Source organism: Borostomias antarcticus (genome assembly GCF_949987555.1).
Source record: "Borostomias antarcticus genome assembly, chromosome: 26".
Classification (NCBI taxonomy): Eukaryota; Metazoa; Chordata; class Actinopteri; order Stomiiformes; family Stomiidae; genus Borostomias; species Borostomias antarcticus.
In genome coordinates, this window is record NC_140259.1 from 6,386,814 (window position 1) to 6,414,313 (window position 27,500).

At 48.3% G+C, this 27,500-nt stretch overlaps 1 protein-coding gene across 1 annotated transcript in view; it reads left to right on the forward strand.

Annotated features, from left to right (window-relative positions):
• celf5a (cugbp, Elav-like family member 5a) overlaps positions 1–27,500 on the forward strand; it is a gene marked incomplete at both ends in the record, with an annotated part of 64,937 nt that overhangs the window by 28,801 nt on the left and 8,636 nt on the right. Inside the window, 4 exons of the mRNA XM_084459092.1 lie at positions 2,233–2,361; positions 5,859–5,938; positions 10,144–10,293; positions 21,275–21,440. Of these exons, the coding sequence (XP_084315218.1) occupies positions 2,233–2,361; positions 5,859–5,938; positions 10,144–10,293; positions 21,275–21,440 (525 nt within the window). The remainder of the gene's footprint in view (positions 1–2,232; positions 2,362–5,858; positions 5,939–10,143; positions 10,294–21,274; positions 21,441–27,500) is intronic.

The following is a 27,500-nucleotide window of genomic DNA, read 5'->3' on the forward strand; positions in this document are numbered from 1 at the left end:
GCTTCATATATGTTATAAGAGATTCATATAGTTCATAATTATTAATAGAGTTCAGAATACATACATATAGGTTATAAAATATTCATATAGGTTATAAAAGATACATCTGTTATAAGAGATCCATATAGGTTAAAGATTCATATAGATTATAAGAGATTCAGATTCATGTTATAATGGATTCATATAGGTTTCAAGTCATGTTCATGTGATTCATGAATGGGTGGGATATATGAGAGTCATATGCTGTAGGTCATGCTGCATGCCAGGAGATTCATATGAGATGAGAGTCACATGTGGGATTCATATAGGTCAGCTGCGTACATCCATCACGTCCTGTCACCCTCCCGTCATGGAGAGAGGGGGGGGGGGGGCACCTGGCTGAATAATACCCATTAGCAGGGTGACTGGAGAGGCTGGAGGTGTGTGTGTGTGTGTGTGGGAGTGTGTGGGAGAGAGAGAAAGAGAGAGAGAGAAAGACAGTGTGTGTGTGAGTGTGTGACAGATGAGTGTGTGTGTGTGTGCGTGGGAGAGAAAGAGAGAGAGAGAGAAAGAGAGAGAGAGAGAGAGAGAGAGATAGAAAGAGAGTGTGTGTGTGTGACAGATGAGTGTGTGTGTGTGTGTGTGTGCGTGCGTGGGAGAGAGAGAAAGAGAGAGAGAGAGAAAGACGGTGTGTGTGTGAGTGTGTGACAGATGAGTGTGTGTGTGTGTGTGTGTGTGTGTGTGTGTGTGTGTGTGTGTGTGCGTGGGTGCATAAGATTTACTGCCTGCCCCTGAGATTTACTGCCGTCAGATTCACATTTCCCCCTGAGCGAGAATGAGAGACAGAGAGAGAAGAAGAGGGAGAGATAAAGGGAGAGAGAGGGAGGGAGAGAGAGAGAGGGAGAGATAAAGGGAGAGAGAGAGAGAGAGACGAGATGGAGAGGGTGGAGAGGGAGGGGTAGAGGGAGAGAGAGGAGATGGAGAGAGCGGAGAGGGAGGGGTAGAGGGAGAGAGAGGAGAGGGAGGGTTAGAGGGAGAGAGAGGAGATGGAGAGAGCGGAGAGGGAGGGGTAGAGGGAGAGAGAGCAGGAGGGAGAGAGAGCGGAGATGGAGAGAGCGGAGAGGGAGGGGTAGAGGGAGAGAGAGAGGAGAGGGAGGGGTAGAGGGAGAGAGCGGAGATGGAGAGAGCGGAGAGGGAGGGGTAGAGAGAGAGGAGATGGAGGAGTGTCTTAGCCCTGCATGTTCCAGTTCAGGGTCCCCTCCTCCTCTGCAGATAAATGCCTCCCAATCCTCCTTGACAGCTGCCACATCACATCCCCTCCGCTCTGCTCTCCAGCCTCTGATCTCTCCCCTAGCCTCTGATCCTGCCTCTGATCTCTCCCCCAGTCTCTGATCTCTCCCCCAGTCTGTGATCTCTCCCCTAGCCTCTGATCTCTCCTCCAGTCTCTGATCTCTCCCCTAGCCTCTGATCTCTCCCCTAGCCTCTGATCTCTCCCCCAGTCTGTGATCTCTCCTCCAGTCTGTGATCTCTTCCCTAGCCTCTGATCTCTCCCCCAGTCTGTGATCTCTCCCCTAGCCTCTGATCTCTCCCCCAGTCTCTGATCTCCCCCCAGTCTCTGATCTCTCCCCCAGTCTCTGATCTCTCCCCTAGCCTCTGATCTCTCCTCCAGTCTGTGATCTCTCCCCTAGCCTCTGATCCTGCCTCTGATCTCTCCTCCAGTCTCTGATTTCTCCCCCAGCCTCTGATCTCTCCCCTAGCCTCTGTCCCTCCCTAGCCTCGGATCTCTCCCCCGGCCTCTGATTCTGCCTCTGATCTCTCCCGTAGTCTCTGATCCCTCCCCTAGCCTCTGATCTCTCCCCCAGCCTCTGATCTCTCCCCTAGCCTCTGATCCCTCCCCTAGCCTCTGATCTCTCCCCTAGCCTCTGATCTCTCCCCCGGCCTCTGATATGTCCCCTAGCCTCTGATCTCTCCCCTAGCCTCTGATCTCTCCCCCAGCCTCTGATCTCTCCCCTAGCCTCTGATCTCTCCCCTAACCTCGGATCTCTCCCCCTCACCATTCAACTGACTTATCTGTATCAAGAGCCCTGTTTGTTTGGTCTCCAAAAAATTATGTGACCACAGGGAAGTGATTTGACCAACTTATTGTATTCTATTGTTTTGTTTTCTATTCCATTCCATTTGGATTGATTTGATTCAATTCGGTTCTGCTTTACTATAAACCAACCTAATATTGTTGTTTGTTGTTTGTTTCAGAAGACAGGAAGTTGTTTGTGGGCATGCTGAACAAACAGCAGACGGAGGAGGACGTGTACCGCCTCTTTGAGCCCTACGGAGTCATCGAGGAGTGCACCGTCCTAAGAGGTCCTGATGGAAACAGCAAAGGTAGGAACCAACGGTGCTGGGGGGTCAGATATGCTCTCTGGTGTCTGGTGGGGGGGGGGCGCAGACTGCTATGTATGGACGCTCATTAGATAGACAGAGAGAGGAGGGGGGCAACCAAGAAATAACATGACAGACAATTAAAATGAAGAGATATAATCTTGTAATGGTTCCAAAACTAATTGTAGTGAAAAAGGTAAATCATCCAGAACAGCACTTCAAATAATATATCTTTAGGTGGGCTAGTTTGTAGAAGCTAGTCCAACTTGTGATATTCCCACTATTTCTTTATTATTGTTCTCCCCAATTTTTGGCCCTTGGGATGACCATAATTTCAAACCCCCCACCCAAACCAGGACCCCCCCCCCATATATACCCATACAGTATATAATAATATTTTTTTAAGGTAGGCTGTAGGCTAATATAAAAGAGGTGATGTTTTGCATTCATAACAAAGTAGGCAATTTATTGACTGATTTCAAAAGAAAACATATAAAGAGCTTATTATTAGATTTAGCCTATTATTATTATTATCAGTCGCTTTCAAAACAGCAGCCGCTCATCCGAACAATAACGAAAAAGCCATGCTATCCTGAAGTAGCCTGGGCTGAGTTTCCCAGAGGCATCGTAGCGCTACGTTCATCGTAAGCTATGGCGTTCATCATAGCGCTACGATGAACGTAGCGCTACGATGCCTCTGGGAATCTCAGCCCTGATATGTTGTTGTTGGCGAGGCCCAGCCATTGAACCTGCGCTGCGCTGGAACCTCCACTTTCTGGGACCGTGGATCATCAGGGTGGTCAGATTCTTCACCTGTGTATGTTATGTTTGGCCATCTGAATATGATCTTTTATGTCTGCGGTCCCAGCGTGCGCGACAGACAAAGTGATCTTGCAGTGTGTGCAAAAGGCAGCATTTTCATTGCTACTTCTCGGAGAAAGGGGTACATTTTCTTAAAGGAGTAGTAAAGGGAAAATGGATGTTTAGCCCTGTTTTAAGGTTACTTATGATCATATACAATGGTTCAGATCAAACGTTGACAAAACTAGCACTTTTGAGAAAGTCTGATAATTGTGATATCTGCAACGTCATTTCGCCTAGTAGATTCAAACTAATTTTGCCATTCATGTGTATGGGGTACGTCATTACAGATATCTACAATTCAGTTGCGGATATCCACAATGTGAATTGTGGATATCTATAACTGAATTCTGACTACGTGTAATTCCAGTTTCAGATATCTACAATTTAATACTGACTAGTCATAATTCCAGTTCAAGATATCTTTAATTCCCTTTAATTCAATATATCTACAATGCCATTTGAAGATATCTTAAATTAAGTTTAAGATATCTTGAATTAAGTTGTAGATATCTTGAATTGGAATTATGACTAGTTAGAAAAAGAGTAAAAATGGAAAATCAGCAGCTCAAAAGTTAGAGTGCGGCACCATATGTTTCAATGGAGAGTGCAGTTGCCGAACAAATCGTCATACTGTGAAAACTATAAATCACACAGCTTAGATACTTACATTGTACGAATCAGCACAGTTGTGTGAACATTTCGATAGGTATGTTTGTCTACCGGCTAAGAAAATGTATAAAGCAATAAATTACATTAAATTAAATTTTCAGAGTAAGAGAGGCTAAAAATATCATAGGAGAGACATGGCAAACACTGGTGTATGTCTGTGTGTGCGTGAATGTGCCTGGGCCCAGATAGAGGCAGGGGTAGGGGTAGGCATAGCGACAAGTTAGAAAAAGGGTAAAAATGCAAAATTAGCAGCTCAAAAGTTAGAGTGCGTCACCATACGTTTCAATGGGGAGCGCAGTTGCCGAACAAATCGTCATACCATGAAAACTATAAGTCACACAGCTTAGATACTTACATTGTGTGAATCAGCACAGTTGTGTGAACATATGTGTGTGAGCTTTCAAAACTGTAGGAGTGCCAGCAGTTTACAAAATGTGTGAATATTTTCAAAGCAACAGCTGCCATCACTCTAAAAACATCAAGCTACTGAACATTCCACCAGCAGTTTCAATGGCACAAAAATTACTATTAAAAGTTAAATGACTAAAAAACAATAAAAAGTATCAAAAATCTGAATACATCCGATTAATAGCTTGATTAAAAGTTTGAATGAAGTTTCTAGCACAAAGTATGAAGAAGTAGTTAAGCGGCAAAAAACTGAGGAGAACTATAATAAGTTAGAAAGAAAGAAATAGTGGGAATATTACAAGTTGGGCTAGCTTTTACAAGCTAGCCCACCTAATTAGTAGCAGCAGTTTACAAAATGTGTAGTCGGTGTCGGTGAATCTTTTCGAAGTCTTCTAGTGTATGGCGATTGTTTGGCGATTGCACTTTGTCTAAATTATATAATGCTCCTGCATTGCACACACACACACACACACACACACACACACACACACACACACACACACACAGACAGTGTATCTGCAGACAAAAAGGGCTGCTGACCACTCAGACACACAGACCACAGCCCAGCCGGGTGAGCGCTGGTTCCCGTCTCTAACACCTGTCTCCAGACTCAGTTACTGCTGAGTCACTAACACCATCGGCTTCAGAATCAGGATCTGCAGGCTCATGTTTACATCACCGTCATCAGAATGTACAGCCATGTTTAGTCATGACTTTTAAAGTCTACCGGGACCATTTTGTCCAGAAGATACATTTTTACGGAAAACTGCTTAGACATTCAAATGTCGCTCTTGCAAAGACAAGCAGGGGCCGTTTAAGCATATTTTTTTTTTTCTTAAGATTTTTTTGGAGGGCATTTCTGCTTCATTATATGGGAGAGTATGTCGACAGGAAAGGTGGGAGAGATCTATCTATCTATCTATCTATCTATCTATCTATCTATCTATCTATCTATCTATCTATCTATCTATCTATCTATCTATCTATCTATCTATCTATCTATCTCAGACAGACAGACAGACAGACAGACAGACAGACAGACATGTGGACCTAACCAGCCTGTCTCTCTACCTCGGACAGACAGACAGACAGACACACAGACAGACAGACATGTGGACCTAACCAGCCTGTCTCTCTGCTTCGGTGGAGCAGTGTGCAGCAGAGCCTGCAGCCCCAGCAGCCCACTGCACACACACACACACACACACACACAGACACACACACACACGTACACACACACAGACACACATGCACACATATACACACACACATATGCGTACACACACACACACACAGGCACGCACCCACAAATGCACACGTACACACTGACACACACAGGCACGCATTCACACACACACACACACACACACACACACACACACACAGTCTGACATCTCACAGTATTTAATGAAAGCACTCTGTCTGTGTGTGTTTCTGTGTCTGTTTGTGCGAGTGTGTGTGCTTGTGTGTGTCTGTGTGTGTGTGTGTGTGTGTGTGTGTGTGTGTGTTTGTTGTGTGCGTGTGTGTGTGTGTGTGTGTGTGTGTGTGTTTTCTTCCAGGCTGTGCCTTTGTAAAGTTCTCCACACACGCTGAGGCCCAGTCTGCAATCAGTGCTCTGCACGGGAGCCAGACCATGCCGGTGAGTACACCTTCTGCCTGCACCCTGCACACACACACACACACACACACACACACACACACACACACACACACACACACACACACACAAACACAAAATCTCAACCCCAGCTTTCTACCTGGACGTGAGCGGAATAACCATCACAATCACAGTTGAGCAATAATGCTTGAATAATCCTTGATCGACAGTAGTATTGTAGTATTCTTCCCATCCTCTCTCCTCTCTTTCTTTATTCCCTTCTCCCTCTCTCCCCCTCCTCTCTCATCTCCCTACTTTCCTCCTTTTTCCTCTTCTCCTCTCCTCTCTCTCTCCCCCTCCTCTACCCTCCTCTCTCACCTCCCTCCCCTCCTCCTTTTTCCTCTTCTCCTCTCCTCTCTCTCTCCCCCTCCTCTACCCTCCTCTCTCACCTCCCTCCCTTCCTCCTTTTTTCTCTTCTCCTCTCCTCTCTCTCTCCCTCCCCTTCCTCTCTCCTCTCCTCCCTCCCTCCTCCCCTCCCCTCCCAGCCTCCAGGGATATTAGCCAATAGACTTGTTTACTCCATCTTTGACCATCCTGCCTGCTGCATTATTCATGAGCGTACGAGCAGGGAGGGGGCAGAGAGGGAGGGAGGGAGGAACGATGGATAGAGATAAAGAGAGAGAGAAAGAAAGAGGGAGAGAGCAGAGGGAAGGCAGGATTTATCCCCTCCTGCTGAATTGATTATAGAAATCTGATCAGCGTCTTATATTTTGTAGTGGAGAGTTAGTGTTTGTTTCCGTGTGTGTGTGTGTGTGTTTGTGTGTGTGTGTGTGTGTGTGTGTGTGTGTGTGTGTGTGTGTGTGTGTGTGTGTGTGTGTGTGCGTGCATGCTGCCCTATCTAGTCCTGCACAGAGTTGAGGAGGAGAGGAAAGGAAAGATTAGCGTAGGAGAGGAGGGAAGGAGATAGAGGGAAGAGACTAACTGGCGATTAGTACACAGCTTCTTACCCTCCCACACACACATGCACACACACTCACACACACACACATGCACACACACACACTCACACACACATGCACACACACTCCCACTCCCACACATGCATGCACACACACTCACACATGCACACACACTCACACACACGCGCATGCACACACACTCACACACACACATGCACACAAACTCACACTCCCACTCCCACTCCCACACACACATGCACTCACACACACACACACACACACACACACACACACACACACACACACACACACACACACACACACACAAAGCCTTGCAGTAAGTATATGGAGGGCGGATGAGTGTGTTCCCTGCCATTCTGTCTCTCCTGAGAACATTGTTTAGGCAGACAGGCAGTCTTTAATGAGCTGGGGCCCAACGTCTGGCTCACAGCACGGCCACTGAGAGAGAGAGAGAGAGAGAGAGAGAGAGAGAGAGAGAGAGAGAGAGAGAGAGAGAGAGAGAGAGATGGAGACAGAGGAGGAGATAGATAGAAAGACAGAGAGAGAGAGAGAGGTGGAGACAGGAGGGGATAGATAGAAAGAGAGAGAGAGAGATGGAGACAGAGGAAGAGAGAGATAGAGAGAGAGAAATACTGTAATCCTTACACCTCCACCCCTCTATCCCTTCACCCCTCCTTCCCTCCATCTCTCCATCCCTCCATCGCCTTACCCTTGCCTCTGTTATTGACAAACCTCACATCAATTTCAGGGGGCGTCTCATCTCTGCTAAAGCTCAGCCTGTCCCCCGTGTGTCGGATCACAGGCGCGTTTCAGCCCTTTACACAGATCGATGGAGCACAGGGGACAGTGTGGGAGGGAGAGAGGGGTGGGGGGGAGGATGAGGGGGGCAGGAGGGAGAGAAGGGGGTGGAGGGTGTGAAGGGGTATGTGGGGGGGGGGGGGGGGGCACCAAGTCACCAGAAGATTGTTAATGAAGGGTGCGCGGGAGAGAGCCCCGCTGGTCACATCACACGGAGAGAGGGAGGAGAGAGCAGAATGAGAGATATATGGAGAAAGTGAGAGGCAGGGGGAGGGGGAGGAGAAATGGAGAGAGAACAGAGAGAGGGGGAGAGAGAGAGAAAAAAGAAAGGGCTGGAACATAATAGGAGAAACAGAGAGAAATGGTGAGAAGAGAAGAAGAGAAAAGAGGGGTAGAGATGATGTGAGAGAGAGAGAGAAAGTGTGTGAGAGACTGAGAGAGATTGCCATGCCAATCTCAGTCCCAGTTCATAAACCCACAAATAATAGCCTAGCACATATTCAGTTCAATACAATAGCACATATACTGGAGAATATGGAACAAGTGCACACATGAACACAGACACACACATGCACACGCACACACACGCACGCACACACCACTCTACATAAAATACAGTACTCTAATGATAATGCATTTATTCCTAATATCTAATGACAGGCATGCTTTTCTTTCAAGCCTGTAAAGTCAGCTGTTGTTCATGTCTATATATGCCTGCTTGTTCCATGTCTGTTTTGTGTTCTTTTGCTCCTGCTGACACCCCTGTAATGCGACGTTGGCTTATTGAAAAGCGCTATACAAATAAAATGTATTATTATTATTATTATTATTATTAGAGTGATCAGAGCTAACACGGAGCTAGCTAACTGTGTTAGTGATCAGAGCTAACACAGCTAGCTAACTGTGTTAGTGATCAGAGCTAACACAGAGCTAGCTAACTGTGTTAGTGATCAGAGCTAACACAGAGCTAGCTAACTGTGTTAGTGATCAGAGCTAACATGGAGCTAGCTAACTGTGTTAGTGATCAGAGCTAACACAGAGCTAGCTAACTGTGTCAGTGATCAGAGCTAACACAGAGCTAGCTAACTGTGTTAGTGATCAGAGCTAACACAGAGTTAGCTAACTGTTAGTGATCAGAGCTAACACGGAGCTAGTTAACTGTGTTAGTGATCAGAGCTAACACAGAGCTAGTTAACTGTGTCAGTGATCAGAGCTAACACAGAGTTAGCTAACTGTTAGTGATCAGAGCTAACACAGAGCTAGCTAACTGTTAGTGATCAGAGCTAACACGGAGCTAGTTAACTGTGTCAGTGATCAGAACTAACACGGAGCTAGCTAACTGTGTTAGTGATCAGAGCTAACACGGAGCTAGCTAACTGTGTTAGTGATCAGAGCTAACACGGAGCTAGCTAACTGTGTTAGTGATCAGAGCTAACACAGAGCTAGCTAACTGTGTTAGTGATCAGAGCTAACACAGAGCTAGCTAACTGTGTTAGTGATCAGAGCTAACACAGAGCTAGCTAACTGTGTCAGTGATCAGAGCTAACATGGAGCTAGCTAACTGTGTTAGTGATCAGAGCTAACACAGCTAGCTAACTGTGTCAGTGATCAGAGCTAACACAGAGCTTGCTAACTGTGTTAGTGATCAGAGCTAACACAGAGCTAGCTAACTGTGTCAGTGATCAGAGCTAACACAGAGCTAGCTAACTGTGTCAGTGATCAGAGCTAGCTATCTAACGGGTTTCACGCATTGTGGATCAGGGGTTTAATTATAGTTATTAAGTATCAGGGTTGAGAACAGTTCCACTTCAATTCCATCAATTCAGGAATTGATTACAGAATGTATAACTTCTGTAATGTATAACTTCTGTAATGTATAACCTCTGTAATGTATAACTTCTGTAATGTATAACATCTGTTCCGATTTGACAGAACTAAAATGCCATGCATGTGTGTTGGAATGCGAGTAGAAGAAGGAAAAGGGTTTCAAAGGGTTATTTCATTGTTCCAGTAAAAGAACCCTCTGAAAAACACTTAAGAACACGTTTTGGTTTCTGATACCGTAGAACCTTTTAATTATGAAATTTCTGTACTGTAGCTAGAAAACGCATTATGAATCTGTTCTACCCGGAGCCCAAAACAGGGGTTTTCAGAGGGTTGTCCTGCAGGAACAACAGAAGAACCCTTTCTACGTTCTAGGTTCCCCTTTTACTTTCTAAAGCCAGGTTCACGTACAACAGCCGCCAACGCAGCTAAAATCAAATTTCTTTCAAAAAGACCGCCCGTCGCAGCTGTTGTACGTGAACCCAGCTTAAAGAGCGTACATCCCTGTGCAGCGTGTTCCCCTAGCGTGTAAACGTGTGTAGTGTGTAGCCGGATTGGCGTGTGGAGGCGGCGGTCTGTGCGAGCGGAGGGTTAAGTATGCGTGCCCTCTCTCCTCAGAACGGCTGCGATTCTCTCCCCCCCCAGGGCGCCTCCTCCAGCCTGGTGGTGAAGTTCGCCGACACGGACAAGGAGCGCACCATCCGGCGCATGCAGCAGATGGTGGGGCAGTTCGGCATCTTCAACCCCGCCACCATCGCCCTGCCCCTCAGCTCCTACAGCACCTACGCACACGCGGTGGGTCGCACGCACACGCTCGCACGCAAACACGCACGTTACAGCAGGTCGCAACACACATGAACACAGACACGCGCACACACACGCGGTAGGCCGCTACACACGCACGCTCACACACACAGACGCGGTAGGTCGCCACGCATGCACATACACACACACACACACCACACAGTAGGTCACAACACATATGTACATATCCGTGCGCTGGACGCTTTTGGTAGGATACAACAAGCGAGCGCGCACACACACACACACACACACACAGACACACACACACTCACACAAACACACAAACACACACAAATGCAGTAGTTTACAGCACACACACACACACACACACAGAGGATTACAAGACATACATATGCAGTAGTTTACAGCACACACACACACACACACTCACGCGAATGGTTGGATACACACAAACACACAAGGTAGGTTATTCTTCCCCTCAGGCTTTCAGACCCCTGGAGCTTACATCCTGCCCACCTGCCCCCACCGTACACACTCTCTCTCTCCTTCTCTCCTGCCCTCTCCTCTCCTGCCCCCTCCTATCCTCTTCTCTCCTTTCCTGCCAACTCCTCTTCTCCTCTCCCTCTCTCCCTCTTTCTCTCCTCCCCTGCCCTCTCCTCTCTCCTTTCCTCCTCTCCTCTTCCCTCCTATCTCCTCCTCTCCCTCTCTCCCTCTTTCCCTCCTCCCCTGCCCTCTCCTCTCTCCTTTCCTCCTCTCCTCTTCCCTCCTATCTCCTCCTCTCCTCTCCCTCTCTCCCTCTTTCTCTCCTCCACTGCCCTCTCCTCTCTCCTTTCCTCCTCTCCTCTTCCCTCCTATCTCCTCCTCTCCTCTCCCTCTCTCCCTCTTTCCCTCCTCCCCTGCCCTCTCCTCTCTCCTTTCCTCCTCTCCTCTTCCCTCCTATCTCCTCCTCTCCTCTCCTCTCTCCTCCTCTCCTCTCTCCTCTCTCCTCTCCCAGACCCCCGAGCTCTTCTGTTTGGCCAGTGATGACTCAGGATGTTGCACAGGAAGACTTATCTCCACACACACTTCCTCTTACCCAGCATGCACTGAGCCTCTGTATGCTTGAGGGGAGCGGAGATTGAATTAAGAGAATGAGTCTGTCCGGTGTCTGCAGATATCTGGGCCTCAGTCACTGCAAACACACACACACACACACACACACACACACACACAAGCTATATATTCATGAAGACGAGAAGTGTTCACTTATTTATGGTATTTTCTAGGTAAGAGCAGATTTCTCCCTACTCTCTCTACATGTGAGGATTAATTGTTCGTGCTATCCAGCTCTCTCAAGCTTATCCCTCCCCATGCATTTCTTACCAGAGGTGTGTGTGTGTGTGTGTGTGTGTGTGTGTGTGTGCGTGTGTGCGTGCGTGAGTGTGTGTTCCATGCTTGCCGCTGGGTGCTGTTACATCCACAATACACACACCCAAGTAAGAGAGGAGTATGGAGGGAGGGAGGAGAGGAGGATTCATTACTATTCATGACATGCAGAACGTCCTGGGGAGCCGTGCTCATGTTTAGGAGAGGTGGAGGGAGGGGGGGAGGGAGGGAGGGAGGGAGGGGTGGAGGGAGGAAGGGAGGGAGGGAGGGGTGGAGGGAGGGAGGGAGGGGGGGGTGGAGGGAGGGAGGGAGGGAGGGAGGAGAGGAGGAGTGGAGGCGAGGGACACACAGATGTAAACGTATGCAATCATACATGGATTCCACCCTCCCTCTCTTTCTACCCTCCTCCTCCACACTACTTCACCCTCCCTCTCACACCCCACCCCCCATGAGAGACCAGCATTAGCCCGGGTACAAAGAGACCAGTAGAGAGACCAGCAGAGAGACCAACACAAGCCTGGTACAGAGAGACCAGCAGAGACACCAGCACTAGCCTGGATACAGAGAAACCAGTAGAGAGACCACCAGAGAGACCAGCACTAGCCTGGGTACAGAGAAACCAGTAGAGAGACCAGCAGAGAGACCAGCACAAGCCTGGATACAGAGAGACCAGCAGAAAGGATCAGATTCACAAACTACCCTCTCCTCCCCAGTAAGGACAGGATTACAGAGCTGACAGCCAGCAAATAGGATTTGAGTCAAAACCAGGAGAGGAAGAGGAGTGAGGGGGAGAGAGGGAGGAGGAGGGGAGAGAGGGAGGAAGAGGGGAGAGAGGGAGGAGGAGGGGAGAGAGGGAGGAGGAGGGGAGAGAGGGAGGAGGAGAGGAGAGAGGGAGGAGGAGGGGAGAGAGGGAGGAGGAGGGGAGAGAGGGAGGAGGAGGGGAGAGAGGGAGGAAGAGGGGAGAGAGGGAGGAAGAGGGGAGAGAGGGAGGAGGAGGGCAGAGAGGGAGGAGGAGGGGAGAGAGGGAGGAGGAAGAGAGAGAGGGAGGAGGAATCCATCTTATACTGTAGGGTGATTATTGCGTAATTAGTGTTCATTTGTCTAAAACTCTATAATTTTTATAAATTTGTAACTTGTAAATGTGTCATTTGTAATTGAGTATTAAAGTTTGTCTGTATCAAGCATAATATTGGAGGTGGCAGCAACATTTCACTGTGACTATACACGAGGGAGGGATGGAGAGAGGGAGGAGGAGGGATGGAGAGAGGGAGGAGGAGGGATGGAGAGAGGGAGGATGAGGGGGAGAAAACACAAATTGGAGGGGTAAAACACTGACAACACGATGCCAAGTATGACTAATGTGCAGCTTTCAAAACAGACAGAATTATTCTGACAGGCGAGGAGAGGGGAGGTGGGGAGGAGAGAGGAGGAGGGGAGGAGAGAGGAGTGGAAAAGAAGAGAAGATATGAGAGGAGAGAAGAGGAGAGGGTAGGGGAGGGGAGAGAGGGGAGAGGAGGGGAGAGAAGAGGAGAGAAGAGGAGAAAAGAGGAGAGGGTAGGGGAGAGGAGGGGAGCGAGAGGAGGGGAGAGGAGATAAAATGAGAGGGTAGGGGAGAGGAGGGAGGGGAGATGAGAGGAGAGGAGAGAAGAGAAGAGGAGAGGGTAGGGGAGAGGAGGGGAGAGGAGATGAGAAGAGAGGGTAGGGGAGAGGAGGGGAGGGAGGGGAGAGGAGAGAAGAGGGTAGGGGAGAGGAGATGAGAAGAGAGGGTAGGGGAGAGGAGGGAGGGGAGAGGAGAGGAGAGAAGAGGGTAGGGGAGAGGAGGGGAGAGGAGATGAGAAGAGAGGGGAGGAACAGAGAACCCCGGAAATGTAGGATAAACCAGACAGCTTTTATTTTCTGTCGGCCATCTCAGCTGTCGATACATACACTGCCTATCTGTGTACGATGAGAGGGATAAAGAGAGAAGGAGAGAGAGAGAGGGCTTTAAGACTGGGTTACTAGTGAGGGTGCGTGGGTGGGTGCAGGGGTCGGGAGGGAGTTAGAGAGAGGGGGAGGGGGAAGTGGAGACTCACGTTGGCAAACAGCACCCCCTGTTGGACTTACCAAGAAACTTTGTTCACTCACAAACAAAGCCTCCAGTTTTGGTGGGGGGGGGGAAATTACCATGTAACTGGGGCATTGTCAGAAACCAACACACACACACACACACACACACACACACACACACACACACACACACACACACACACACACACAGTTAAAGCCCTCCAGTCTTCCAGTACTTTATTGATCCCCGTCCTGATCTTGCAAACTCACATTCTGTTTCCCTCCACAGATGTCTGGCTTTCCCTGTATCTACATCGATTTCCAGAAATTACAGTGTGACCAGACCAATCAGGAACTGCGTTCTAACTGCTGTTCTGCCCCCCAGTAGAATGCAGCCCCTGATTGGGTCCCGTAGTTGATGACCTGAAATACAGGGCCAGGTTTCCCAAAAGCTTCTTTCGTTAAGAGGCTCTTTAGCCCATTCAGTTGACCAATCAGAGAGCTTGCCCAGACCAGTTGACCAATCAGAACGCTCTAAATGAATGGCCCAAGAGCCTCTTAACGAAAGAAGCTTTTGGGAAACGCAGCCCAGGCCAATAACGCTAACGTTAGTAGATTAAACACAGTTACAGTAAGTGCAGTTATTGCAGAAATAGACTAAATAACAACAATAAAACCAGAACAAGAGTATGCAGTAGTGGAGGTTCTTGTTTTCGCCGTTCTTCTGACTGGATTTGGCAAAGGTTTCGTTCCACTGATTGGCTGATGAGTAAGTCTGTCAAGGCCAGTAGTCCCGCCCTCTGTAACCAACTAGACACGAGGAAATGGACGACCAGATGGGTCTGCAGAGGGAAACAGGATGTGAGGTCACAAGATCAGGATGGTCTCACTAGGCTCTACCTCCCTCCCTCCCTTCCTCCCTCTCTCACCTCATCCGCGACCCAACCCCCCCCCCCCCCTCTCTGTGTGGGGGCCATGTCAATGTGTGCATGTGTGTGTGTGTGTGGGGGGGGGGGGGCTTGTAAGAGTGTATGTGTGTGTGTGGGGAGGGGGGGGGCATGTAAGAGTGTATGTGTGTGTGTGTGGAGGGGGGGGGGGGCATGTAAGAGTGTATGTGTGTGTGTGTGGAGGGGGGGGGCATGTCAGTGTGTGTGTGTGGGCGGGGGACATGTAAGAGTGTATGTGTGTGTGTGTGGAGGGGGGGGGCATGTAAGAGTGTATGTGTGTGTGTGTGGAGGGGGGGGGCATGTAAGCGTGTGTGTGTGTGGGGGGGGGGGGCATGTAAGAGTGTACGTGTGTGTGTGTGTGGGGGGGGGAGGGCATGTCAGAGTGTATGTGTGCATGTGTGTGTGTCGGGGGGGCATGTAAGAGTGTATGTGTGTGTGTGTGTGGGGGGGGGGCATGTCAGTGTGTGCATGTGTGTGTGTGGGGGGGGTATGTAAGAGTGTATGTGTGTGTGTGTGTGTGTGGGGGGGGGGGCATGTCACAGTGTATGTGTGTGTGTGTGGGGGGGGGGGAGGGGGGGGGTGCAGCCAGTGAGCAGTCCTACAGGGATAATTGCCACGTGATAAAGAGGTGACAGTCTGCTAGCGGCGGGGGACAATAATGCCATCAGGTGTCGATAAAACACCCAGATGCCACCCTCCTCTAACACCCCCCCCCCCCCCCCCCTCTGTTTCCCGGTCTTCCTCTCAGCCCGGGGGGGAGGGAGGGGGAGAGATGTGGTGGTGATGAAGAGGAGTGGAGGACTAGAGCATGATGAAGAAGCTTAACGATATTTAGTACTCTGTTTGAGACATTCCTCATGTGGAGGAGAGGACGACCACAGACAAGGACATGGCACACACACAGTCACACACATACAGGCACACGCACACACACACACACACACAATCACATACAATCACACAAACACAATCACAAAACCCCCACAATCACACACTATCACACACACACACACACACACACATACACACACACACACACACACACAAACACACAAACACAATCACAAAACCCACACAATCACACACTATCACACACACACACACAAACACACAACAAAATGAATGGTGAGAGAAATCTAATCTGCATATAGCAGCGTTTGTGTAGTGTGATTACAGCCCCAGCTTCCAGTCTGCAGCGTTTTAATTTGGTGAAAGCATCTCGGAACGTTCCAGCGTTGCTGGGTCTTTTATCCCCGGCCATCTGACGGCTGGCATGAGGGGACGCGTTATCTGAGCTGCTCTCTCTCTCTTTCTCTCTCTCTCTCACTGTCTCTTTTTCTCTCTGCTTCTCTCTCTCTATATCCCTCTTCCTCTCTCTCTCTCTCTCTTGTTCTCTCTCCTTCTCTCTTTCTCCCTATCTCTGCTTCTCTCTCTCTCTATCCCTCTTCCTCTCTCTCTCTCTTGTTCTCTCTCTGCTTCTCTCTCTCTCTATCCCTCTTCCTCTCTCTCTCTATTGTTCTCTCTCTGCTTCTCTCTTTCTCCCTCTCTCTGCTTCTCTCTCTCTTCCTCTCCTTCGCCTCCCCGTCCTCCCCTCCCCTCTTCTCTCCGACTCTCCTCCTCATCCCCTCTCCTCCTCCTCATGATTCAAGATTTATTTATTTGTCAGCTGTAATGTACATGTACAGTTACAGTGAAATGTTGCTGCCGGCTCCAAGAGTGTGCTCAATACAGATAAACTCCAATACTCAGTTTACAAATTAGAAATGTACAAATTACACAGTAAGTACTCTTGTACAGTATACAGGTAGGGGTAAGATAAGATAGATACCGGTCTGGATGGATTATGTACATGATATACATGGATATAAATAAATAAATAGCCAATAGCCGGGGGGGGGGGGGCATGGGTGTGTTGTGTACATGTTAGAGCTATAATAAATAATCCTGGGGGGGGGGTATTGACATTTGTATTTGGTTGTGTTATGTACACTGCTATACACGTACCCTAGATGTTGTAGATAGAGTCATAGATATAGACATAGATAGAGTCATAGATATAGACATAGATAGAGTCATTCAGGAGCCGGATGGCTTGTGGGAAGAAGCTCTCCCTGAGTCTCTCCATGCTCGCCATGTGAGCGCGGTATCTCTTCCCTGACCGTAGCAGAGAGAACAGTCTATTAAGCTCTCCCTGAGCCCCTCCGTGCTCGCCATGTGAGTGCGGTATCTCTTCCCTGACTTTTGTTATGACCTGGCTCTTGGCCATAACAAAAAGGGCGACACACCATGTATATTCAAAATAATCAATAATTTAATATAAATAAAGTATGTAACTGAAAACTAAACAATTATCCAATGGGGTATGAGAATCAATGTATCAGTAGTGTAGGCGAATGAATGCAGTGGAAAGCATGGTGTAGAATAACAAAAGAATAAGCCACAAGGCCAAACAAAAGAGCAATGCTTCTGTTACAGAAACATGCACCACAAACAACACATAAGTAAACAAATGCAACAATGGACAAACAAAATGAAAACTGTACTGGCTCCGCCCACCCACGTCCAAACACAACCGCCTACTCCTTCAGCCTCGGAAACAGGATCCTGTGAAGCAGATTAAAAGCGGTAGAGAAAGCAAGAAGGGACAAAAAACACAAACTAAAATAAAACACAACAGGAGACTCTGGACACCACGTCTGCCACTATGTTGACTCTCCCCTTAATGATGAACGTCCAGAGTATATGACTGCAGTAGCCAGGGGCGGACTGGCCGTCGGGAGCACCGGGAGTTTTCCCGGTGGCCTGGCACGCTAACTGGCCTGGCACGCCAAACCAAAACAAAGTGTTCCATCTCACCGCGTCGGCTTGGCTCGTGGCCTGACTTGGACATGACTCCCGGCATGAAATATTCACCCAGTCCGGCCCTGGCAGTAGCAAGGACCCTTCACACTTCAGGGAGTTAAGAAAGCGAGCCAGATCTGAAACCATGTATACATAGAAATGATGCAAAGCCCAGACCAGTGCGAGAGTTTCCTTCTCGATCATAATTCAGAAGAAGAAGGTAACCGGCCTTTCAATGCCCAACTCATCAGTCTGCAGGAGCACAGCACCTGCACCCACATGACTGGCGTCCACTTGGAGCTGGAACAACTCATCCATAGGGAGTGCAGCCAAAACCGGAGCGGCACAGAGGAGAGCTTTAATGTGACCTGCTGACGCTCAGTAATGAAGTCTCCGATGTAACTTCAGGCGAGGCACCGACGTCAACGCCGGGCTAATCGGCAGAGGCTAATCAGTCACACCCCGTATGACGCAACCCACCAGCTGACTGTCAGCTGTCATTGCATTGGTCCAGCATGCTAGAGCGTATGTATTTAAGCTGTCAAAACATATCATTGTTCGCTCTTGCCATTACTGCTCATCGCTTGTATCTGCGTGCTCGCCCCACCTCCTCCCCTCCTCCGCCTGTGTTCTGTCGATGTCATCTCTGTTGTTGTCGTTGCTCTCTGTTCAGGGGGTATTGCTGCATTCTTCTGGTATTCCACTATGCGTCGGCTAGTGGAAGCCGGGGAATTTCACTAGCTTAGTCTCTGCGGCTCTCCGTGGTGATCGTGGGCCGAAACATCTCCGAAGGGCCATCCAGCGGTCCCTCCGGTCACCATGGAGGCAGAGACACTAGGCTGTATCTCCTTCGGACTCCACGAAGCGCTGGCCCATGGAGGCCAGGGACTATAATGTACAGCAGTCCCCCTGTGGCTCTCTTTGACGGTCTTAGTGGGCTGAGTTACCTCCGAGCATCTTCCCGATCGCGGCCCACTCTGATCGTCATAGAGCCAGGGGGCTAGATGCCGTTCCCTCTTCCGGCACTCTGGGCAAAGCGGCCCAGAAGGGGGAACATCTAGATTGCCTCCCCCTACTAACGCGCTTTCCACATGCCGTGGAATGCAGGGGGCCCCCCGAAAAAAGCACACCGCCAAAATAAAAATTAATGCTATATATATTGTTGCATGCTAATAAATGGGCCAATTTTGACTAAAGTGATCTCGACTGAACTCCAGATGTACTGGGCATCGCCTCGCAACAGGTCAGTGAGGGGAGTCACTACGTTGGAGAAATTCCTGCAGAAGTTGTGGTAATAGCCCACTACAGTAGGCCCAAGAACCTCTGCAGCTCTTTCTTAGCGGTAGGGCTAGTGTACTGGTCAATCGTTCACACCTTCGCCTGGAACAGAGAAACCTCCCCATGTCCGACCACTTGACCGAGGTACTTCACCGACGCCCTGGCGAACTCACACTTGGCATGGTTGACGGTGATGCCCGCACCGGCCAGGCGTTCCAACAGAGCGCAGATGCGCTGGAGATGAATCGGCCAAGTGTCTGAATAAATGACCACTTCATCCAAATATAATGCGCATCCCGCCAAATCGCCCACAACTGAATTCATTAGCCGCTGAAACGTTGCCGGGCTGTTTCCAAGACCAATACCATGACCGTGTATTCATGCAGGCCAGATGGTGTTATAAAAGCCGAGATCTCACGGGCTCTCTGGGTCAATGGCACCTGCCCAAAGCCTTTTAGAAGATCAAATTTGCTCATGAACCTCGCTGAAGCAACCTGGTCAATGCAGTCTTCCATTCACAGAAGTGGGTATGAGTCAGGTTTGGTTACGCTGTTCGTCTTGCGCAGGTCTGTGTGAAACCATAGCATGTGATCAGGTTTGGGAAGTCGGACAAGGGGACGCCCAGCTAGAGGAAGACGGGACTGTAATGCCATGAGTCCACCTGTCTACGTCTGTCGGAGTTATCCCTATAAAATCACCGACTGATAGGTCGAGAATCACCCACATCGATATTCCCATATAAATGAGTCGGTGTGGGGGTATCGCTAAAAAGAGAGGCATAGCCAGTATCTAGTTTCCCACGTTCCACCTCTGACAAATGCCCCAACGCACCACCGAGTTAACAGAGTTATTCAGTCTTGCAGTCAACAGCACTGAGTAAGGGGCGGACAAGCCATCCTCCTCCCCCTCAAGCCCTGCCCCCACATGAGGAGAGGACTCTCTCACACCCATACCGGCAGCACCCGCCGGACGGGGTACAGCCGGAGCCGCCGCCCACAGAGCCAGACGCACCGACGCCACCATAATACGGTTTCAACAAGCTAACGTGGCAGAGCTGATAAGACTTCCTACGTAGAGCAGAAAGAACGGCCCGTTTCCTGGGTGGATGGGGTCTCTTAGGATCCTGTTGGCCTTGGTCTTGCATCTTCTAGTGTCGATACCCCCAAGGTACGTTCAGCTGACCGTACCACTCTCTGTAGGGCCTTGCGATCCTGAGAGCTGCTGTTCCCGTACCAGGTGGTGATATTCCCAGTCAGGATGCTCTTAATCGCACATGAGTAGAAGCTTCGTAGAATCTGATAGGAAGTTCTACAGTCTCTGACGTGCTTTCCTCACCACGGTGTGTTGACCATGTGAGGTCCTTGGTGATCTGGACACCAAGGTACTTGAATCTGTCCACTCTCTCTCCAAGGTTGATGATTAGAGGGGTGTAGTTCCTATCCTGCTTGCTCCCAAAGTCCACCAACGTCGTCTTTGTCTTGCTGACATTCAGATGGATTCATATTTTTTTCCCATCATTACAGTGGGTGAGTGGAGGATTGTGGGAAGTGTGGTTCTTAAAACGCAGTGCCGATTTTATCACGACCAGAGGGTCCGCCAAAGAGCCGAATTATCTCATGTAGCTTTAAGAGAACTCACACTGTCACATACACACTCTCTCTCACACACACGCACACACACACGCACACGCACATACACGGTTGACAAAGGAAGATAAATGCAATTCATTTCAACTCCCAAGTCTCCTCCCTTCCCCAGCGACAGGGATAATGTGCATGTGTCAGTGCTGCCTGTTCTGTCAGAGGTGGGAAGGCCGTTGGGGATGCAGGGGGGGCCGATGGCTACAGAAACGTTTCTCCGGCTGCTGACAGCCCCTCTGACAGGTGGGACGGACAGATCCGCTCACCACAGGCTCTCAAGCGCTCCTCTAATTCTACACTCCCTCTTCTCTTTTATCCTGCTCTACTTTCCCCCGCCCTCCACCTACACTCTCCATCCATCAGGCTCCACTTCTACCCTTTCTCTAACCTCCCAATGTTACCCTCCCCTCTCTCTCTCTCTCGCTCTGTCTCTCAATCTCTTCTTTCTCTCTCTCAATCTCTTCTCGTTATCTCTCTCTCTCTCAATCTCTTCTCATCCCTCACTTCCTCTCTATCTCCCTCCGTTCTCTTCTTCTCTCCCAACCCCCCCCCTCCCTCTCTCTCTCTCTCTCTCTCGCTCCGTCTCTCAATCTCTTCTTTCTCTCTCTCAATCTCTTCTCGTTATCTCTCTCTCTCCATCTCTTCTCATCCCTCACTTCCTCTCTATCTCCCTCCGTTCTCTTCTTCTCTCCCAACCCCCCCCTCTCTCTCTCTCTCTCGCTCTGTCTCTCAATCTCTTCTTTCTCTCTCTCGATCTCTTCTCGTTATCTCTCTCTCTCTCAATCTCTTCTCATCCCTCACTTCCTCTCTATCTCCCTCCGTTCTCTTCTTCTCTCCCAACCCCCCCCCCCCTCTCTCTCTCTCTCTCTAATCTGATCTCTCTCTCCCATCCAGCTGATGCAGCAGCAGGCGGCCATCATGGCGGCCAACCACGGCGGCTACCTGACGCCCAGCGTGTCCTTCCCCACTACCCAGATCCAGCAGATGGGGGCGCTCAGCCTCAACGGCCTGCCGGGCACGCCCATGGGCCCGCTGTCAGGGGACTTCCACCAGGCCCTGGGTGAGCAGCGGCGTCCATTCTCCTTTGGTTGTGTGTGTGTGTGTGTGTGTGTGTGTTTGTGTGGTTATATGTTTGTTTGTATGTGTGTGTGTGTGTGTGTGTGTTTGTGTGATTATATGTTTGTGTGTGTGTGTGTGTGATTATATGCAGTATATGTGTGTGTGTGTGTGTGTGTGTGTGTGTGTGTGTGTGTGTGTGTGTGATTATATGTTTGTTTGTGTGTGTGTGTGTATGATTATATGTGTGTGTGTGAGTGTGTGTGTATGTGTGTGTTTGTGTGATTATATGTTTGTGTGTGTGTGTGTGTGTGTGATTATATACAGTATGTGTGTGTGTGTGTGTGTGTGTGTGTGTGATTATATGTTTGTTTGTGTGTGGGTGTGTGTGTGTGTGATTATGTGTATGTGGTTGTGTGCGTGTTTGTGTGTGTGTGTGTGTGTATACTTAGAATGCTTAGACTGCAGCAAGGCTAAGAGAAAAATGAGATTTAGCGCCTGCCAACCCATAATCCAAAATTATTCAGTTGAAGAAAAGAGAAAAGTACATCCAATGTGATTAGCATATTTATGTTGTTCATGCATTCAGAAGCAGCCCCCGCTAGGCAGGAGAGCAGGGGAGGAAATATAGGTAAAGTTTACAGGTGTGGCGTTCATTTCCCTCTATCCTGACCTTGCTTTGAAGCACTTAAACATGATCTGCATGAGCTGCAGAGCCGTATCTGTTTAGCATAACAAACATCTCTATCCCCCTGTGCTCTGGGGAGGAACTGAAGGACACATTCCGCATTACATTTGCTTATTCAGCAAAACTGCCTTCCTCTGATGGCGACTCTCACATAGAACTCTCACACAGGTAGAACTCGCTGAGATAGAACTCTCTCACATAGAACTCTCATAGGTAGAACTCGCTCAGATAGAACTCTCTCACATAGAACTCTCATAGGTAGAACTCGCTCAGATAGAACTCTCTCACATAGAACTCTCATAGGTAGAACTCGCTCAGATAGAACTCTCTCACATAGAACTCTCATAGGTAGAACTGGCTCAGATAGAACTCTCTCACATAGAACTCTCATAGGTAGAACTGGCTCAGATAGAACTCTCTCACATAGAACTCTCATAGGTAGAACTGGCTCAGATAGAACTCTCTCACATAGAACTCTCATAGGTAGAACTCGCTCAGATAGAACTCTCTCACATAGAACTCTCATAGGTAGAACTGGCTCAGATAGAACTCGCTCACATAGAACTCTCATAGGTAGAACTCGCCCAGATAGAACTCTCTCACAGATAGAACTCTCATAGGTAGAACTCTCAGATAGAACTCTCTCACATAGAACTCACTCACAGATAGAACTCTCTCACAGATAGAACTCTCATAGGTAGAACTCTAAGATAGAACTCTCTCACAGATAGAACTCTCATAGGTAGAACTCTCAGATAGAACTCTCTCACACATAGAACTCTCATAGGTAGAACTCTCAGATAGAACTCTCTCACAGATAGAACTCTCATAGGCAGAACTCTCAGATATAATTCTCACAGATAGAACTCTCATAGGTAGAACTCGCTCAGATAGAACTCTCTCACATAGAACTCTCATAGGTAGAACTCGCTCAGATAGAACTCTCTCACATAGAACTCTCATAGGTAGAACTTGTTCAGATAGAACTCTCATAGGTAGAACTCTCAGATAGAACTCTCTCACACATAGAACTCTCATAGGTAGAACTCTCATAGGTAGAACTCGCTCAGATATAACTCTCACACATAGAACTCTCATAGGTAGAACTCTCAGATAGAACTCTCTCACAGATAGAACTCTCTCACACATAGAACTCTCATAGGTAGAACTCTCAGATAGAATTCTCACAGATAGAACTCTCATAGGTAGAACTCTCAGATAGAACTCTCACACATAGAACTCTCATAGGTAGAACTCTCAGATAGAATTCTCACAGATAGAACTCTCATAGGTAGAACTCTCAGATAGAACTCTCTCACACATAGAACTCTCATAGGTAGAACTCTCAGATAGAATTCTCACAGATAGAACTCTCATAGGTAGAACTCTCAGATAGAATTCTCACAGATAGAACTCTCATAGGTAGAACTCTCAGATAGAACTCTCTCACATATAGAACTCTCATAGGTAGAACTCTCAGATAGAATTCTCACAGATAGAACTCTCATAGGTAGAACTCTCAGATAGAATTCTCACAGATAGAGATCGTACTCTAAAAACTAGAACTAAAAACTAAAGATAGAACTCTCACACAGACATAACTCTCAGAACTCTCACAGAATTCTCACACACTCATCTAGAATTCCTACACACTTCCTCTAGAAAGCCCTGAAAATGTATATAGATAAAGTATATAGGCCTAATAAAACTTGATGAAACTACTACTACTGTATGTTGCATTCAAAACCAAGCACACATCTGCTGGTGGAATAATTGAAACCAACAACTGTCAACATAGGAAAACTGGCGATGAAGCTTGAGGTCACACACACAAACACACCCACGCGCGCACACACATTTCAATTTATTTATTGGATTTTCAATCAAAGATACAAATCAATATCAACATCCAACAGTAGTCACACAACGCAGTGCAAGATCACATTCACGTAATGTAGTCCCAGCAGGGAGATCAAAGCTATTTATGGATATAGGCAGCAGCGTCTTTTCCATATGAAATGACTGCCAATGACGTCAGACACAGAACAGTACTTAACTAAGTGTTTTGCAGATTTTTTTGCCAGTCCAGCAAGTTGGAGTCCTCGCACACACATTTTGTGTACGTGCCCTAAGCTGCCAAATATAAAAACTATAATTTTGCAATTATACCCACATGCAGAGATGGCATGAGAAGTGGTTGATATTTTAATATTTTATAGCTAAAGCAAGTGTCCATGTACATGTCAAAAGAACATCCAATTTCTAAAATAAATACAGACATGGTGGATTCATTAATCATGACAATATCCGCAATATTAGGAGAGCTTTCGACAATATTGTTAAATGTATTGCTAAGTTGGGATGAGGCAAACCAGTCAATATGAACGCTTTCATTAATATGGAATTGTGTTTGTTGTCCAGTGGCACGGCGCAGTTCTTTCTCAGCCAGATCCACGATACGATCATGGCGTGCCGGATACAGGCCCTTGAAGGCGGGGCAACGGTTCATTATATGCGCAACAGATTCCCGTTCTTGGTTATTGTGCAATAAGCAGTATGGATCATGTTGTTTGGGTACCATAGGACGAGGTTGTATTTAGTAGGCAGGACTTGTAACCGGGCTTTTTATGTGTGACACACACACACACACACACACACACACACACACACACACACACACACACAGCATGCTGGGAGATTCCAGAGAGACGCCTGTCATGGTTGGAGGGATGTTGGGTAATGCTAAATGTGTAGAGCTGTCCCACAAATGGACAGCAAATGTATTGGTGTCCAAATCTCCAGATGTTTGCCAGAGATTATCTAGAAATCTGTTAATCTTCAATCTTGAATTGAATCTTCGATCTTGAATTGAATCTTCAATCTTGAATTGAATCTTCGATCTTGAATTGAATCTTCGATCTTGAATTGAATCTTGCATGTTGAACCTTGAATTGAATATGGAATCTTGACTTGTAGATGCAGACGACTGAAACACTGTTCCACTGACGACGCATAATTTGTAACTATCACAAAAATGCTTCACAAAATCAATAATAAGGGGGCTTTGTTAAGTCAATCGTTTAAACAGGAGGTGTGTGTTCAAAGTCACTGTGAATACAATGTGCTGCGATAGATTGATTGGACATATATGCGCACACACACACAAACACACACACACATAAACTACTTAGACATACATCAACCTTTACATGCGTTACTTCTGTCCTACAGACTTCCATCATGGCTCCTCCTCCTCTTCACCCCCCTTCTACCCACCCACCCTTTCTATGTTCTTCTACCAGCAGACGAAAGCCATGACAGACAGCTACCATGCAATAAATGGTAATGGTAATGGACTAAACTTATATACTGTAGTGCTTTTCAATGGCCTCATTCACCCATTCACACACATATACACACCAGAGGCCTCATTCACCCATTCACACACATATACACACCAGAGGCGGCAGCTGCTATGCAAGGTGCTAGCCTGCTCATTGGGAGCAATCTGGGGTTCAGTGTCTTGCTCAAGGACACTTCGACATGTCGTCAGGAGGAGCAGGATTCGAACCGCCGACCCTAGGACGACCCGCTCTACCTCCTGAGCTAAACAGCCGCCCTCCTACCAGAGGACACAGCCAGGACACGCAGATACCAGCAGAGAACACACAGATACCAGCAGAGAACACACAGATGATGCAGGAGAAGGGGGGTGGTATGGAGGTGTAGTTCTGGTACCAGTAGAGTCAGGGTGTGGTATGGAGGTGTAGTTCTGGTACCAGGAGAGTCAGGGGGTGGTATGGAGGTGTAGTTCTGGTACCAGGAGAGTCAGGGGGTGGTATGGAGGTGTAGTTCTGGTACCAGTAGAGTAGGAGAGTCAGGGTGTGGTATGGAGGTGTAGTTCTGGTACCAGGAGAGTCAGGGGGTGGTATGGAGGTGTAGTTCTGGTACCAGTAGAGTAGGAAAGTCAGGGTGTGGTATGGAGGTGTAGTTCTGGTACCAGTAGAGTAGGAGAGTCAGGGTGTGGTATGGAGGTGTAGTTCTGGTACCAGTAGAGTCAGGGTGTGGTATGGAGGTGTAGTTCTGGTACCAGTAGAGTAGGAGAGTCAGGGTGTGGTATGGAGGTGTAGTTCTGGTACCAGGAGAGTCAGGGGGTGGTATGGAGGTGTAGTTCTGGTACCAGGAGAGTAGGAGAGTCAGGGGGTGGTATGGAGGTGTAGTTCTGGTACCAGTAGAGTCAGGGGGTGGTATGGAGGTGTAGTTCTGGTACCAGTAGAGTCAGGGTGTGGTATGGAGGTGTAGTTCTGGTACCAGTAGAGTCAGGGGGTGGTATGGAGGTGTAGTTCTGGTACCAGTAGAGTAGGAGAGTCAGGGTGTGGTATGGAGGTGTAGTTCTGGTACCAGTAGAGTCAGGGTGTGGTATGGAGGTGTAGTTCTGGTACCAGGAGAGTCAGGGGGTGGTATGGAGGTGTAGTTCTGGTACCAGGAGAGTCAGGGGGTGGTATGGAGGTGTAGTTCTGGTACCAGGAGAGTCAGGGGGTGGTATGGAGGTGTAGTTCTGGTACCAGGAGAGTCAGGGGGTGGTATGGAGGTGTAGTTCTGGTACCAGGAGAGTCAGGGGGTGGTATGGAGGTGTAGTTCTGGTACCAGTAGAGTAGGAGAGTCAGGGGGTGGTATGGAGGTGTAGTTCTGGTACCAGGAGAGTCAGGGGGTGGTATGGAGGTGTAGTTCTGGTACCAGGAGAGTCAGGGGGTGGTATGGAGGTGTAGTTCTGGTACCAGTAGAGTAGGGGAGTCAGGGTGTGGTATGGAGGTGTAGTTCTGGTACCAGGAGAGTCAGGGGGTGGAATGGAGGTGTAGTTCCAGTACCAGTAGAGTAGGAGAGTCAGGGGGTGGTATGGAGGTGTAGTTCTGGTACCAGTAGAGTCAGGGGGTGGTATGGAGGTGTAGTTCTGGTACCAGTAGAGTCAGGGGGTGGTATGGAGGTGTAGTTCTGGTACCAGTAGAGTAGGAGAGTCAGGGGGTGGTATGGAGGTGGTCTGCAGTATGAACACAGCGTCCTGATCCACACTGTCCCACCCATACAAGCTTCACTGCAGAGTAACTTGTCATTATCATGGGCCAGTGGGTCCAGTACTCTCTCCCTCTCTCTCTCTCTCTCTCTCTCTTTCTCTCTCTCTCTCTCACTAACACACACCCACATACACACGCATGCACTGCTTGGCAGTGAGGTTTGTATAAATAGGCTATGAATACGATTTTCCCAATGTGACGCTGTATGTCTCCACTGAGGTATAAAATGAAAAGTCCTCTTATGGTCCTGCTCCGTGTGGTGTGTGTGTGTGTGTGTGTGTGTGTGTGTGTGTGTCCTGCTCCA